Here is a 17791-nt window from a genome sequence, read left to right as displayed (position 1 = left end):
GTTATTTCTCTTTTCTTGCTTTTACTATAATTTGCTTTTTTTTTCTAGTTTCATAAAGTTACTGATTTGAGACTTTATTTTCTAATTAGGGAAGATTAATGCTATAACTTTTCCTTTAAATACTACTTTAGCTACAGTCCACAAATTTTATTACATTTTTATTTTCATTCAGTTCAAAATCTTATTTTTATCTTTGACTCATGTTTCTTTTGTTTAGTTTCCAAGTATTTATGAATTTTTCAGATTTTTCTGGTACAGACTTAATTTGAACTTAATTCAAATACACTTTGCTTATTTTAAATTTATTGAGACTTCTTTTATTTCCCTTTTCTTCCCTCCTTCCCCTACCCCATTATCCTTTTTTCTCGAAGTTAAGGCTTATAAATTATTTTACTGTATAGTAACCTTTGTCTGCCGATGTTTGTTTTGTGTGCTGTGTTAGAGGTTGTTGTTACTGCCAGCCTCAGCTAGGAGGCTCCAGGTATCTACTTCTCTCTAGCCATTTATACTCATTGAGTTACACAGGTGATGCTCAGTAAGTTACTTAACTATTATGTTGCCTGTTACAGATTTAAAACATAGGACAAAGGGAGTGTAATAATTGTTGTAAAGTATAAAGTATTGCAATACCAAAAGAAAAGGGGGTCAGCTAGCATTACTTATGTTTTCAAGGTAATATGTATTACTTTCTTATTTCACCTTTAGGCAAAGCTATTGATCACATGTATGTACTTCTTAATTGTTTTTTAGGCTTTTTATGGAAATTCTCAATGACTGTTCTGATGTGGATGAGATCAAATTCCAAGAAGATGGTTCTTGGTGTCCAATGAGACCGAAGAAAGAAGCTATGAAAGTATCCAGCCAACCGTGTACAAAAATAGAAAGTATGTGTAGAACAGCAGCAGAGAGCAAAGCAGAGAGACTCGTGCAACATTATCATTAATCTTCGCCCCTAGAACTATACGTTTGGAATTCAGCTTGTTGACTCAGTCTTTTGATTATATATAATTTCCCCCAAATGATTTTTATTCTTTCCTGAAGGAATGTGCTAGAGTTTATACCATCGTATCAGCTATTTCATAGTATATTTTTCCTATGTAGAATAAACATTCATCTAAAATCATTTTAAAATATGATGTTTGTTACAAAACAAAAAGTCACAAATGAATTTATATGGACAGTTTTTCAGAATTGTTCTTAGAGTATCTGTAGGTGGAACCCTAGGTGGAGGTGAGGTTAGAGAGGCTGCATCATTGGTAATGGCCTTGGTGGTTTGGGGATGGTCACAGGTTAGTTGCTCAGAAAGTAAACAAATTGTTACCTTCCATTTCTTTGTGGGGAAGAGTTTTAACATTGCCTTGATTACCTAGAATGTATACTCATCCATCAACTGCATGCATCCATCCACACTAAATAGGGAAACTGAGGGCATTTGGAGTGATTGAAACGCACAGGTGAACTTAGAGTTTCTTTTTATCTAACAGTCTACTCACTGCATTTCAGTTTTGTTCTGATTACATTTGAAGTTCTAACAAACAATGTAATGAATGGAGTAAGAAGAAAGGGGAAAAAATAAAGGATTTATGCCATTACTAATTATTCCTCTGTGATTGACACTGAACCTGAGTGCAGTGACCAAGGTTTCTCTCATCTTTCAGAAAAATGCGGAGTGATTTAGTTGATAAGTTTCTATTGCTTTTCCATTATCAACTGTCATTCATTTTTAACTAAATACATTACAGATAATAACATACTTTTCTGTGAAAATGTGAGTTAACAAATATGGTATGTGAGACTATCTTTGTGGGTAGAAAGAACCTACGTGATTAGCAGATAATTCATAAGAAAAGTTTAAATGTCTGAGTAACTTAATTGAGAGGTTTGGGTTTTTTTCAGCTTATCAAGATGAAAGTTTTTATCAAGTTCTGTCTTATGGTAGAAAGTCTGTACTTTCTTTGATATGAGCATAATTGCTAGAGTGGAAATATCTGGTTCTGAGCTAACTGTGCCACTTGTCTGTGAGAATACATAGCTGGTAAACTCACCCATTCTTGTCCCATGGCCTGAGACCAGTTCCCTAACTCTACGTGTCTTTCCGTAAAACGACTGCTGACCTGCAGAGACAGGATGAGCAGTAGGAGCTGTACAAATCCTTCAGTGGTATTGGAGGCATAACTAAGAACATTCTGTCTGAATGAGACTTCTAACCTTCTGTCAAGGAATAGTGCTCACCTGTCTCCCTAGGTGAACAACCATTTTACAGACAGAGGTCTGGAGTTAGGGAGTTGGTATTTGTCCATGGGTTGGAGTATGTGGCTTCACTGGCTATATGTTGTCAGGAACATACTATACTGAATATACTAGACTCTACCACTAGAGTTTATTTGTGTTATACCTTTAATTTTTTTTCCTTTTGTTTCCTTACATGCAGGTTCAAGCGTCCTCAGTAAGCCTTGTTCAGTGACTGTAGCCAGTGAGGCAAGCAAGAAGAAAGTAGATGTTATTGATCTTACAATAGAAAGCTCTTCTGACGAAGAGGAAGACCCTCCTGCCAAAAGGAAATGCATCTTTATGTCAGAAACACAAAGCAGCCCAACCAAAGGGTTTGTTAATTTATAGTTCACTATTGTTCATTACCCTTGCAACTAATTGCTCTTGGATAGATTTATAAATGTCTCTTTGGGAAATGGCGTAACTGTAGAAGGCTATTTTAATTTGCCTTTGTTGAGTTGAAATATTTTCAAGTAAGCACATTGTTTATAGGAAGCAAATTTTGATGGAGAAAATATTTACATCTTTGGAAAGTGAGCGTGTGAGGTATTTATTTCCTACCTGAGACTTTTTGTTATTTTCTTGAACCTGTTTGTAAGGAAATTTGGTATCTCAGACCAGATGAGAAAGTCTGGTGTAATGGAGTGTGGAACTGGGAATCTGACAAGTATGGATTCCAATTTTGGCACACCGTCGCTTACTTGTTCTGTGATCTTAGATGAAATACTTAATTTGATTGAGCCTCTTTTTTGTGTTCTGTTAAATGGAGCTAAATAATGCCTATATTACAGGATCATTTTCAGGATTTAATGAGATGAAAGAAAGCCTCAGTGTCAGGCATGTGGTAATTTCCCAATAAAAATTGATTCCTTTCCCTTCTCACCCTCTCCAGGGCAAAATATAGGTGGGTAGGATGGCATTCTACCTGAATTTTAGCATGGGTTCTCTGTAAGTTATCTGGCAGAAGGCATTACTGACCTGCATTAAAAATCAGGTTTGGGTATTTAGCAATAGTTGCTTTTTCAGAGAGGTTTTGAACCATAAAAGGAGATAACAGGAGAGTTCTCCTGGCTGTCTACGAACACATTCTTTCAAACTTGGGTTTGCTAGTGTCATCTTTTTGGCCTCTCGGTCCACTTGGTTTTCTAATGGCTTTACTGAGTTATAATTTACATAGCATAAAATGTACCCATCTTAAGTATATAATTGCACAATTCAGTGATTTTAGTAAATACATAGAGCTGTGCAATCATCACCATGATTCAGTAGTAGAATATTTTCAACACCCAAAAAACTTCTTCATGTTCTTTTGTAGTTTATTCCTATTTACACCCCAAATCTAGGCAATCGTTTTTTTGTCTCTATAATGCCTGTTTAGACATTTTATATAAAATGTCTCCTTTTGCAACATTGTTTTTTATAATTTTAAGAATTAAACCTTTTCAGCTGCCTTCTTTGCTGTTAAAATACTTACATTTCCGATATAATTTACACATATATTAAAGGCATATATTTACTTCTACCCATTTAATTAGAATGAGGTGGGGTTTTTGTGTGTGTGGAACAAAATGAGGAGGTATTTCAAGTGGATTTTTTCCTGGTGTGCCAATCATTTATTGCTCCTTTGAGACAAATTGGTTGGTACATCTATAATTTAAATGATAAACAGAAAATGAAGTTATAATTTTGAAATGGTTATGTTCAAAATGTATCTTGAAGGGGAATTAATGCTTAGATGTGATGTTTCTGGATTTTACTCTGTAATGATACCCTTTAGGATATAGTGGGAAAACATGAGTTGCAAGTACTGTAGTTGGCTGAATTCATGCCAGGTTGAGAGGTCATGCCTAGTGATGCTGACTCATGAGTTGTTGTGATCTTGGAGCATGTCTCTGGTGGTATGCCACAAGGGTCTACCCTCCGTCCTTTACTACATTTTTATCTATGTTTGATGAGTCCATGAAACAGGAGGGATGGCACATACACAGTGGGCGACAAAATCTGAAATGACCTCAGTATGCAGAGGAATAAGGATAGTTTACATCTGTGATCAGCTACTATAGAGATAAATGTTAAGGTTCCTCATTTAGGCTGAAAAGAAAACAAAAACTTAACATTGGTAAGTATAAGATAGAAATTTGTGACTAAACCAGCAACACATGAAAGTTTATTTTAAACGTCTATATAAAGCGCAGCTACCTAGTTCGTTCCATGAAGCTGATATAGCCCTTAACACCCAACCTAGACATACATACACATTAATACATGGAAGAACTCTTAAGAAACAGACTCACATAGAAAGATAAATGAAAATTCTGAATTCAGTCTTAGGAAATCATTTAATTATATATTAAAATGACATCTGTGACCAACTAGAGTTTATCCTAGGAGTGCTTTAATATTAGGAAATACGTTGATAAGATAGATCTTGTCATAAGGACAACTTTGTAGTCATCTTCATGGATGTTGGAAAGGCCTTCACTAAATTAATTGCCATTTCTGATAGAAACTCTTTCAAATGTCAGGTTTCAGTTAATGGTTTGAAGAGTTCACCACTGAAATCAATTTGTTCTTAGCATTAATAAAATAAGCATAGTGTCCAGGATCCATACCATGCCAGTTTTGTTCCATTTTAGGCTATATGACTCTCAGAGCATTTCAGTCAGTGCTGATCATCAAGAATGGTATTAACAAATGAATATAGCCAGAGCAGGGGAACAGGAAGGTGAATAGTGGAATCTGGAGCAAGATGGATGAGTGGATCTTAAGGTCTGAAGCTGTTAAACCAGGAGAAGAGATTATTTGATAGCCACCTTGTAGTTCCTAAAAGGGAGACAATGACTAGCTGGATTAAGTTTGTTCTTTATTACCAGATTTAGGTCCAGTGGACTAAAGATACATGGATAAACTTTCTATTGGAGCTTTCTGAATACTAGGAAATTTAATCTTTTGTCCCGAAATCGTATTTTCTGTGTTAGAGTGGCTGCCACCTGTCACAGTGTCATAGTGGAGGCTCATGCTGTAGTTATATCATCTCTGTGATCTCTTCCTACTCTTAGACTTTTGTGGCTTTGTTCTTGGTTGTCCTTTTCATACCCTTTCTTGTAGTTCAGCATCTAGAGTTTTTATGGTTTTCCTGTGCTGTGTAAGTTTATCATAGGATTTCTTGGCCATCAAAGATAGCAAGCAAATGAGAAAGAATAAGAAATCAGGAAAACTTACTCTAATTTACAGCCCCGAAATTATGTGAACAACTTTTTTTTTTTAGTTTTTTGAGACAGGGTCTCAGTTTGTGACCCAGGCTAGAATGCCGTGGTGTGATCGCAGCTCACTGCAGTCTTGACCTCCTGGGTTGAAGCGATCCTCCTGCCTCAGCCCTCCAAGTAGCTGGAACTACCACCCCCAGCTAGTTTTTTTGTGTTTTTTTGTAAACATGGGGTTTTACCATGTTGCCCAGGCTGGTCTCGAACTCCTGAGCTCAAGCCATCCACCTGTCTTGGCCTGCCAAAGTGCTAGGATTACAAAGTGCGTAAGCCACCACGCCTGGCCTGTGAGCAACTATCTTTTAAGAGGTATTATTATTTTAGTAAAAATTATTCTTATAAACAATTTTACAAAGCACCAAGAAGAAAGCAAAAAATGTCTCACCTAGAGAGAATCATTGCCATTTTGATGGCAGTCCTATTCCCTTTCTTTGCTTACGAACCGGAGTCTTTAAATGCAGTCTTATAATACCTGTCAGAAGAAACTTGTATGTTAATCTTAAGACATTTAGAAAACCTCTGATGTTTTTCCATATTAAAAGATAATTTTACATATTATGCCCCTTCTGAAAAATGAGTGGTTGCTTTGCCTTAATAAGAAGGTATTCTAAAGAGAGGAAACATAATAAGGATAAATCTATATGTCTCCAGATTAATAATCATTAAGAATTGGTAGCAAAATTGCATCTTTTTTATACTTTTATGATCATAAGGTGGGAGCATACAGTGAACTTCAGGGTTATAAATAGAAATGGTCAACCTATTTTCAGACATCCAAGTCTGAGCCAAATGTGAGTTTCATGCAATTCTCTGATCCAGCGTATAATCCGGAATACTAATATTTGCTATATAGCAGCATTCTAGCAATTCACTTTTGTGCTGTGATATTATGGATAAAGTTACAAATGTTTAAAATATAAATGGTCACTTGCATAATGAATACACGTATCTGTGTGTGTTTACCAATCCTATGAAGAGGCAGTAACAAGTTTTAAAAGCTTTAAATCTTTTATTAACATATAGCATCACATTTTTACATCCATAATTTCACCATCCATAGCCATTTACATTTTTTCATGGAATCTGTTACTCATATCTATTTTTTGCATAGGCTTTAGAATCATTTTGTTTCTGAATGTGGTCCTTGTGAAGATTCTGATAACAAAAACCTGCTACCAGTATGTAATTTGATAATCCTAACTAATGACTACTTAAAGCCATTCTATGTAAAGTTGAATTTGTATTAATGGTTGCAACATTCAGGTAATGGGAATTAACCAACACTAAATAGTTTAGCTTTCATATGTTTGCTGAGGTTTTAGATGTTGATTTACTAATTTGTACCGCCATTGGATTTTCACATTTCACATGTTTTGACAGTCAACCTTTTGGTGTTGCCTAAGTAAGGAGTAGCTATTTACTCATTTAAAGTTTCATATTACTAAGTGACAGGACACATACAGTTATTAGGTGTTACTGTAGTGACAGACAGGTGTGTAGGTACATTCACTTGACTCCATTATAGATGTAAGTCAAAGGGTCAGGGAAGGAAAGGGAGCTCTGTTATTGTTGTTGCATGTAAGTCTATTTCAAGTTGAAGGGTCAATCAGGATCAAAACAAAAGAAAATCTCCAGTGTGAAATAGCAAAGGAAGAGAAGGGGGAGTGGGAGAAAGACGTTCATTGGCTTTTTCTTGTACCAGAAAGTCTTTTAGTTTCTTTCAGTGGCAGAGAAAAAAAACACGATAGGTTAAATGTACTTTTTTTTGAGACGGGGTCTTGCTTTGTTGTCTAGGCTAGAGTGCAGTGGAGCATTCATGGCTCACTGCACCCTCTACCTCCTGGACTCAAGCAGTCTCAGCTTCAGCCTCCCAAGTAGCTAGGACCTTAGGCAAACTTTAGCACGTGTGGCTTTTTTTTTTTTTTTTTTTTTTTTTTTAATTTTTTTGTAGATACAAGGTCTCCCTATGTTCTGTAGTCTGGTCTCAAACTTCCAGCTCAAGCAGTCCTCCTGCCTTGGCCTCCCAAAGACCTGAGATTACAGGTGTGAACCACCTTGCCTGGCTCTAAATATACTTTTAAGTAGAAACTTTTTAAATTAAATGAAACTTTATATATATTTGGTCTTCAAAAGCCTGCCTGTTAACATTTTAAAAACAATACGATATTAATACTTTGAGACAGCCAGAATAATCAGAGCCACTTCTTTAGTCCCCTCCTTGGCACTCACATATACCGCAGTCTCTCTCCTCCTTACCCCCTGTGTCCTTCCTCCAGTTTCTCATATAAACTCTTGTGTGTGAGGTGGTCTCATGTTATTTGAAAAACTTTTGATGATGTCCTGTTCTCCTTTGATCCCTGTGGAGGACCACTGTATTCAAACCTCCAAAAAAGATGAGCTTTAGATACAATGTAACTTATTTTATCTCCTCCCAACTTCTCTTTTTCCTCCAGAGTCTGCCTTTTCTAACATTGCTCACATACTGCTTGTGGTTTTAGGTCTTCGAGTAGCACTGGAGGCCAAGAAATCTCCAGATTCTAACCTACAGACACGTGGTTGATTTTTGGAAGATAACTTCCTTCTGTCTTTATCTACCTCGGGAAAATGTATTTTCAAATACCAGGCTTATGTTATTGCCTCAAGCATATTATATGTCATAAGCTTCCTAAATGGATCAGTTTTTGATCAAATATTTCTGAACTCTGACCTGTGTTATTTATTCACTTTTCTGAGACTAACATAATTGCCAACTCAACAATGTATGTACTCTCAAGATGACTGTTTTCCACATTTGTAGTGATATCCATATTTAAGTGGTTTGACATTTAAATTGAGGTTATGCAATAGTTTGTCAGAGTACAAAGAATGTCATGCAATTTATCATCATTTCTTATTACTGATATTTAATAATCAGCAATAACAGGAAAGGGAAAGGATGCCCAGAGGTTATCCCAGTCTAGCTTTGTGACCATGGTTCCCACCATCAACCATAAGACCAGTAACGATGCTCAGTTTCCTACGTACATTCAAGGATGTCTTTCTTGTGAAGTTGTAGTTGTTTACCCTGGGCTAAGAGAAAATGCAGGTTAAATAGGAAGAATGCAAAAAAATCTCTTGTTTAAGCTTGAACTTTTTCAAAAGTATGTTTAATTATACTGCTTCTTGAAATTATAAAGTAATTCTATAGTGTATATACAGTTTTATATAATACCAATTGTGAAGTATTACATATGTTTAATTTGTATTTTTGGTAGCATGAACAGCTAATTTTAAAATCATAAACTCTCTTGGGATTTCACCTACCCAGTAGGTGCTATCATGGTAGCCAGCATTTTTATTTCTGGATATTATATTTTAAATCCTGAACACTCATCCTCGTTTCTGATTGTGGCCTATTGCCATCAAGTTGGTTGGCCTTAAGATTGGGTAATTTTGCTCATATGATTCCCAGAAAAGATTGCAAATAATTAATACAATTCAAGTTAGACTTGAAGAAATTTGGGTTGTGCTACAGTGAGTAGCTTCACTTCTCAAGGTTCCCTGATTTAAATCAAACCTTAGGAATCTTCTATGTTAGTTTTAAATTTCTTTATAGATAAAATCACTGATACCCATATACATATTACATACACATTAATAAAAGTGATGTCTATTTCTGCTTGTGGATGAAAGTGTTATATCTCACTCCAGCACTGTACATTGTGTTTGAATGTCAACTTGCTCTTATGTCGCAGCTGCTGTTGAGAGCCAAGATATGTTCATGTTAAAATGAAGACTATTATGGGAGAGGAGAGTAGAGTGGAGTGCTGTGTAGTGAGTAGCTGCCATATAGTTGTGCTGAAACTGGTGAACGAACGACTGAGAATGCCCAGTGGTGCAGCTCTTCTCTCCTGTGAACTAACAGCCAGATTGTTTGTAATTTCCCGTGCTATTTAAAACAGGGTTCTCATGTATCAGCCATCTTCTGTAAGGGTGCCCAGTGTGACTTCGGTTGATCCTGCTGCTATTCCGCCTTCATTAACAGACTACTCAGTACCATTCCACCATACGCCAATATCAAGCATGTCATCAGATTTGCCAGGTATGTGGAGTGTTTTTGTTTTCTTTTGTTTTTTATGAAAGTTTATTTTTTTTAATCTTAATCTGTGAAGCCAATATAGTTTTGAAATTTTCAATAGAAGTGCTAAGGAAATTTGAAAGCTTCAGGTAAAGGTCTTATCTGTCTCTATACATCACATCCAGTTGTTATTTTAACTACAGAGCAATCTATATAGATTCCTGGTGATAAATATAGTAGAACAGGAAACATTAGAGATTTTGTTCTCCCTTTTGGAGAATTTGTACTTAGAGACTTTTTCTTGGTTTCTTTATTATAGAACCTCACAGGTGAAGGGAGAATATTTTCTCATACTCTTCTTGGTTGCTCATCAGAACTTCAGAATATACTGATGTTGTTTGGGGCTGATTTTTCCTACGAGCCGTGGATTTTATTCTCCTTACAAAGATAGGGTCTACCATCTGTTTCCCTAGAGTGGGGCTTAATACTTGGGATATCTTTTATATGTACAGTAGTTTCCCCTTATCCACGGGTGATAAGTTCCAGGACCCCCAGTAAATGTCTGAAACCACAGATATTACAGAACCCTATATACTGTTCATTTCTATACAGATATACTCATGATAAAGTTGAATTTTTAAATTAGGCATAGTAAGAGATGAACAGCAATAACTAATAATAAAATAGAACAATTATAACAATATGCTGGCATCACTACTCTTGCACTTTGGTGCCATTATTAAGTTAAAGTAAGGGTTACTTGAACAGAAGCACTGTGTACTGAGATAGTTAATCTGATAACTTAAATGGCTACTGAGTGACAAAGCTGGGAGCCACTGGACAAAGGAATGGTTCATGTCCTGGATGGGATGGAGCATGATGGAGCCAGGACAGCATGAGATTTCATTAGACTATTCAGAATAGTGTGTAATTTAAAACCTATGAATTATTTCTGGAATTTTCCATGTGATATTTTCTGACTGCAGTTGACCACAGGTAACTGCAATCACAGAAGGCAAAACCTTGGATAAGGGGGAATCTACTGTAAAATATTAAGGTTGCTAGAATTACCTTAGTATCAGGACTTCTGCAACCAAGGCCATATTACAAAAATTTAAACTTCCCTCCTTTACTCTTCTTCCCTCTCTCCATAGCTATTGCTTTTGCAGACATTTCTGTCAATTATATTTGAGCAAGTTAGAACCAGTACATTCATGACTTCCCTTCTCTCTGAAGGCCCTTTTAGTGGAATACAATTCTCTCCTCCTGTTACTAGTTTTCTTCTCTAGATTTATGAAGTTAATTTTGACCTATGATTTATTTTTTTCTCCCCTTAGTGAGGTCTTTATTTTAAACACAATGCTTATCCTGTTGGTGAAAATTTATGTTATTGAAACAATTGATAATTGGCTCAGTATAATTGTGCTACTTGAAATTTGTTTAGATTATGTGAATAAAATTTAGTGGAAAAGAACAGACATTTTATAGTATCCATTGGAAAAAAATGGCTTTTAAAGTTATTTTTTGCTTCTTAGATATAGTTACTCCACATGTAATTTGGGAGTTGGTATTTTAAGAAGTTCTTTGTAGACCCAGCTAGCACAAATTGTAAAGTATTTGTAAAGTATATACAAAGTCTGATGCTAAGGTACAGGTGAGGATTCATGTCGGTGACAAAGATGGAAATTCAGAGATTCTTAATTCCCAACTGCCTTTTATGGCTGTAACATTGACTAGTTGGAAGAGTGTCTGCATGTTATCTCAGTATGTGTTATAAGCAAGCATTCTGAAAGGATTTGTTTCCTAAAGACCTTGAATTAAAAATTAATCCTGAAAAAAGATAATGAGCATTTCTGTTCATTAAAGTGATCCTACCGTTTAGCAGTAGCATAGACACAATTTACAAATCACTTGCCCTGTTAGTTTTTTGGTTCTGTGAACCTGGATTAATTTTTAATTGGGGGAAATTTACATTATTTCAAAATTTGGGCATAAAGTGAGACTTTATTTCTTTTTAGAAATGTGCAGACTTGAGAAAAATGCAGTAAAATATGTCTGAATTGGGTATTTGGTAAAAATGCATTTCAAGCTGATATTGAGCAAACAAGACTAACATCCAAGGCTGATATTTAGCCAATATTAACAGTTATGGTGATACTGGTTGTTATTATTGAAAAGCTTTCTTACCAGTTGATAACTGAATAGAATAGGATCTATTTTGCTTTAGAAGAATTGCTAGTTTATCATCATGTATGAATTATGTAGCAATTACTATATCTAAATATTTTAGTTTTACTTTGATTTTATTGTTAATGTGCTCTTTTGTGATTAGTAATTTGGTTTATTTTTATGCATAATTTTTATGTAGTTATACTGTGAAGAGTTTTGGTATTGATAAACTTAATAATTTATAATAAAATATTAAATAGAACACCAAGAATGGAGAGATAACAGTTTTAATACATTTCTTGACATTCCTTTTAAACATCATAAACATGAATCTTCTGAATCTGCAGGAGAACAAAGAAGAAATGATATTAATAATGAACTGAAGCTTGGAACATCTTCTGATACTGTGCAACAGTGAATACAAAATAAAACAAATAATTTGTATTTATGGAGTGGAAAACAGCTTGATTATTTCAAGGAAAAATATGACTGCCTTATTATTGCTAGTGCCATATTGTCAGGTGCGAATGGTGCTCAAAAGTTGTATCATTAAAATTTGAAAGTGCTAAACATTTACATATTTAATCATGTAGCAGTTACGTTTTGTTAAAGTTTATGACTCAAGGAAAATGTGTTGTCATCAATGAGAAAAAATCTAATGAGTCAATTTCACAGTGAAGCACTTAAAATTTTTAAATTAAAATTTTATCAGTGTTAATAAAATAATGTTAACACTACCTGCTTTTTAGTTAAAAGTAATTGAGCATTTTCAACCATGAAATACTTAGGAGGGCATAAAAATATATCAGTATGACACGCTGCAATTGAAACTTATGGTGAAATAAGAAACAGCATTTTGCTAAACTTACGAAACAAGGCAGTAAGATTTTAATCACTACTGATGAAACTTGATTTCATATGAGAGTTTTAATATTCTGCTTAAAATGTAAAATGCAAGAAGACTTTGATGGTTTCGTTTTTTTGTTAGAAAGAATAACATCTAAAATACCATATCAAACTTCACTGTTAGTACTTGAGAAAAAAATGGTTTCAATGAGAGAAATATTTACATTAAACAGGTTTTATATAGACAGCACCCTTGTAATGCTTGGTAAACAATCTAGAATTCCAACCAAAATTTTAGAAAAATTTCTAGGTATTTTATTATGGTGTTGTATAAGTCACCACATTCAATTTTCCGTGGATGAGGTATCAATATACAGATAAGTAAATCTCTTAATTGTTTTCTAAATAAACTTTATATTTACTGCACACATGAAATCATCAAAGAGAATTACAGTACATCTGAAGAACTGGAATTGAAATAACAAAAATAGGATCCTCAGTGGGGATTCTCTGGTGCTAGAGTTTCAATTTTTAATTTCAATTAAAATAAATACACAGGCTTGATATAATTTTCAAACTGTTTTTATCAAGCTTGTGTATTTATTTTAATTGAAATTATGAAATTGAAATAGTTGAACATTTAGAAAATGAGCATTTTTGAGTGGCTTGGCTTCAGTACACAATATTCCAACACCATTGTCAATACTTAGCATTATAAAAAGGTTTCAGTTACTAACATGAACTGAGAGATACAGCAGATATTAAAGGTGATTGAACATATGAAACTGAAAAACTATAAAAAGGTAGAAGCTATTGTAAAAATGAAGAAAACTGAAAAACTGAAAAGATAGAAGCTACTGTAAAAAGAAAACGGTTATACCATTTGAAGCAGAACAAAACGTTCCAATAAACTTTTTTTACTTAATAACAGAAATGCTGAAAATGCAAAACCCTGAAGGTATTACAAGGGCTAGACAAATTTTGAATTGTTTGGCAGAAGCAGAGAGAGGATTTATTGAATAGTATTAATATGAAGACAAAGTCTGCTTATTGAGATATCTCACCTATTATCATTTTAATAGAGAAGTCATTGGAAAAGTTTGTTGTAATTCTCTTTGGTTTAGTATTGGCTCAAACCACCGTATCATATAGCTAGTGACAGACATATGAAATGAAAAATTACAGCAAGCTGGGTGCAGTGGCTTATGTCTGTAATCCCAGCACTTTGGGAGGCTGAGGCAGGAGGATCGCTTGAGCTCTGGAGTTCAAAATCAACCTAGGCAACATAGCGAGACCCTCTCTTTACAAAAAAAAAATAATAATAATAATTAGCTGAGCATGGTGACACATACCTGTAGCCCCTGCTTCTTGCGAGGCTGAGGCCAGGAGGTAAAGGCTTCAGTGACCTATGATTGTGCTTCTGCACTCCAGCCTGGGCAACAGAGCAGACTCAGTGTCTCCCAAAAAAAGGAAAAAAAAATCTGTAGCAACAATTTTCAAAAAGACTTTAGAAATCGTTGGAATGATTTTTTTCAAATGATTGGTGCTATAGCTTGTATCACTTGATAAGCATTTTTGTAATACCCTTACTTGGAGATTATAAGAGAATAAATATATTTAAATTTTTTGAGTTATAAATTCATACTGGTTAGTAAATATTTTAAATGTCCCCACTGATATTCTCTATTTTGCATAAAAGCATAATGTCAGACTTTCTCTGTGTGATGGTTATATTCGGGGTGTCTCTGAATGCCAGCATAAAAATTCACGGAATTGAATAGAAATTGGCCTGTCTTAATGACCTGTGGTTTCTTTTTTAATGTTTTGAAATAATTAAAGAGAGTTTAGTCACACAGGGAGGTCTAGGTGAACTGATGTTGAAGTTTATTACTAGACTTTTCAGACCTAAAAATTTTATTTATTGTTATTACTTGAATACGTCAAAAGTATACTACTGGACAACCTTTTACACATTCCTCTTTCTAAAATCGAATTGGACAATTACAGTTCTCTGGTTCAGAAAATTACATTAGCTCAGAACCCAGTAACCCTTGATAACTCTGTTAGTGCAGCAATTCCCGAGTGTGTGCTTTGTGCAGAGCATTGAACTATGTACTGCTCTTGATGTGGGGACAGCGGGGACAGAGAGCTATCATTGAAATAGACATCTGTTTAAGAAGCGATACTTAGATGAACCTCTGTATTTCTGAAAAATAAATGTGAAATATCTTAAGAGCTTAAGTATGTTTTTTTTTTTAGATGGTTCAAATCCAGATCATTAGCTCATCATTTTTATTGCATCTCACTCTGTTAAGCGGCAAAGGGGGAAATATTTGTTTTGACTAGTCCTTCACTGGAAGTTTTTGGACTTCTGCATTTGAGTCTCTGGGAGCTAGTTTTTCCAGTTGTTTTATCAGAGAATATATTCATCTTTGGGTTTTAAGCACTTCAGATATCACTGATCATGGTATAGAACTTCCCTGTGACAGAGTGGTAAGCACTTACCACAAATGTTTTGTGATTTGTGATAAATAAAGCTGATTTAGGGAAATAATTCTGGTCTCCCCAAATATGAGACAACTATTAACAAAGCATTTTTGTTTTAGGTTTGGATTTTCTTTCCCTTATTCCAGTTGATCCCCAGGTATGTATCCTGATTTAAGCAACTAATTTGTATTTGATTGTTGGTTATGTCATACTAACTAAAAATGACCAGTTGCATAAAATCAGGACAGTCAACTCTGAATTACTTACATTGATGGAAAGGAAGTACTGTGCAAATATTTCACAATTTTATTTGAAGGAATAAAGTTGTTGTCAGTTTATGATTTTTGTCTTTAATATCTAAATTTTAAATTCTGTTTTATTTAGCTTAATCAGTTGGCATCTCTTACAAGCATTTGAATGATTAGAATGAATAGAAGCAGTGCTGGGTGGCTAGAAGTTAAAATTTTACAAATACAATTTCATTTTTTAGCTAAAACATTCTGTACCTAGAAAATCAATAGCTAAACCTGATTAGACAGACTTGACTCATTAACTTGATTCTTCATGGTTTTTAAAGACATTCAGATTTGGACTTTGGGGAGGCCCCAGTTTAAAGTTGCTGTATGTCAATCATCCCCGTTTTCTCTGTCAAAGATGAGAAACGCTAGTAGCCCAGTGTCCCAACATGAAGACCTTGCAGTGAGCATGGATTGCACAGGCAGGCTTATAGCAGAGGCAGAGCAGAGGAGGAGAAGGCATGAGAAAAGTGAAGGGAGAAAATGACATAGAACAAAAGACTATGAGAGGAGTTGAGTATAGGGAGGGATAGAGGAAGAACCACGGGTCACTGCTTCATGGGCTGTTCAGTCAGCTAAGCACAAGTCCTGTATCAGCCTCCTGTTTCAGTACTCTGTATCTGATTACATGAACAGCACCAGAAATTTGGGCTCAAGGTAATGTGCAGACTGAGGAATTTCTTGTCATTCGGAGTTGACCTCATTATAGCAGTATATATAACAAAGGTACCTAGTGAAAGTATCTATGTATTTTTCTAGGAAATGGATTCTTCAGATGTAAGGATTACTAATTTTTATGTGACCAGTTCTTTTAAAAAAAATTATCTTGGAACCTAGAGGTTTTTATTTCATAGCTCTGTTTTGTGTATTTAGTAGTGGTCTAAGTTATTTGGTGAGTCAGTAGTAGAAGGGTGATGTGGGGCCTTCAGTTTGCCATAGAATCCTTAAGTTTTACTACTTGACCTCCATATTATCCCTTAATTCTTGTCATTGTAGCTACAATAAGGGATGCAGGGTTAGAACTTAAGTGGCTGCAATCTGAATACTACTAAGAATTCAATGCACAGAGCCTGTTGATGGCAGGACTGTAGCATCTAGCACAACTTTCATAAGTGAGTATCTTTTTCCTATAAGGCGATCAAAAACTGCCTGAGAGGTAGCAGAAATAAAATATAAGTTTCTGGGCTTTTTTTTCTAGATTTACCCCCCAATTTTAGTGGAAAGTTAGAAATTGATTTGATTTTAGAAAAGAGTTTTAATACCAGACAATTCAACTATCTTTAGAGCTCCTTGGAAGCTCTTTAAGAACTGTTCTTCTCCCTGTAACTAATGTCCCTTGACTCTGTATGTGGCATTCATTTTATTGATGAACCAAAACAGTTATCTATCCAAAGCATTAAATAACTTGTTCTTTTGAAGGGCAGTCTGAATTTTACTTGTTGCTGTCCCTCTGACTGGTAACTTAAACCTGGGACTGTTGTTCCTGTTTTATTCACCGGCCTTGGAAATCATGTAGTCTAAACAACTTGACTTTTAAATTCCTGTTCCATAGTCCAGTGTCTCTAATGATAAGCTACATAATCTTTAGAATGGGGAATATGAATCAGATATCCTTACTGATCTTTCATACAGTTGAACTAATGACAAACATAAAACATCTCTTGCAGGATATCACTAGACCTCTTGTTTTGCTAAAGTCAGTGCAGTCGTTTCTCACATAAAACATTCTACACTGATATAATGCTTTTGGCTCATCTCTCTTCACTCCTCTGTTAATATTAGAGTAGCACACTCAGGTTTGTACTTGTTTGGGATCAGTAATGGGGTCAGTAACCAGGATTGTAAGGGGACTTGTGAAATATGAGCACTAGGAAAGGGGGTGTTAAGCAGGCATCACGAGAAGATTAGCTTAGATCTTCTTTAACATTTATTGCAAAATTTTGTGATTACCTGAGATAATTTTCTATCCTGAGGATCCTGTGATAGCTAGCTACCGTGTAGTCTGTGTTTTAGAATGAATGTTGTCATTCTGATGACACAAGTATTTTACGTTTATGTACAAAGGAGTCCAATGCCATCATTCAGCTGGTCAGCCTTAACATTCATAAAGGATCTGTTTGATACTCAGTTCACACCAGGAAAGGCTAACAAATACTTTTAAAAATGTTATTAAGCAAAAATGCCGGTGTAAGCTCAACAATTCTTTCAAAATTGACACCCAACTAAATACAGTTAGGGAGCAAATTCTTTTTGAGATTAGGGCCAATATTTAGTATTAAATGACTTCAGTTATTGTTGACATTGTACTTTTACCTTTGTATGTGGTCAGCAAACAAGTTCCACAAGTATTGTGGAACTCTAAATAATGCATTCTCTAAATAATGTAAACTAACTGTGCATTC

General features: G+C 35.0%; 1 protein-coding gene across 11 annotated transcripts in view; it reads left to right on the top strand.

Annotated features, from left to right (window-relative positions):
* The window catches only part of PIAS2 (protein inhibitor of activated STAT 2), a 109158-nt gene that overhangs the window by 87481 nt on the left and 3886 nt on the right, over positions 1 to 17791 (top strand). For 7 of the 11 annotated variants that reach the window (XM_054460905.2, XM_054460912.2, XM_054460906.2 and 4 more), the window contains 4 exons: positions 751 to 884; positions 2432 to 2603; positions 9476 to 9615; positions 15213 to 15250. In XM_054460905.2, coding sequence (XP_054316880.1) covers positions 751 to 884; positions 2432 to 2603; positions 9476 to 9615; positions 15213 to 15250 — 484 coding nt within the window. Of the gene's footprint in view, positions 1 to 750; positions 885 to 2431; positions 2604 to 9475; positions 9616 to 12107; positions 12209 to 15212; positions 15251 to 17791 lie in introns of those variants that run through there. The other 4 variants (XM_063653639.1, XM_063653640.1, XM_063653642.1 and 1 more) reach the window with 2 other exon arrangements.

The sequence above is a fragment of the Pongo pygmaeus genome, chromosome 17, assembly GCF_028885625.2.
Source record: "Pongo pygmaeus isolate AG05252 chromosome 17, NHGRI_mPonPyg2-v2.0_pri, whole genome shotgun sequence".
Classification (NCBI taxonomy): Eukaryota; Metazoa; Chordata; class Mammalia; order Primates; family Hominidae; genus Pongo; species Pongo pygmaeus.
The sequence above is the reverse complement of the archived record's forward strand: the minus strand, read 5'-3'. Positions and strand labels throughout refer to the sequence as shown.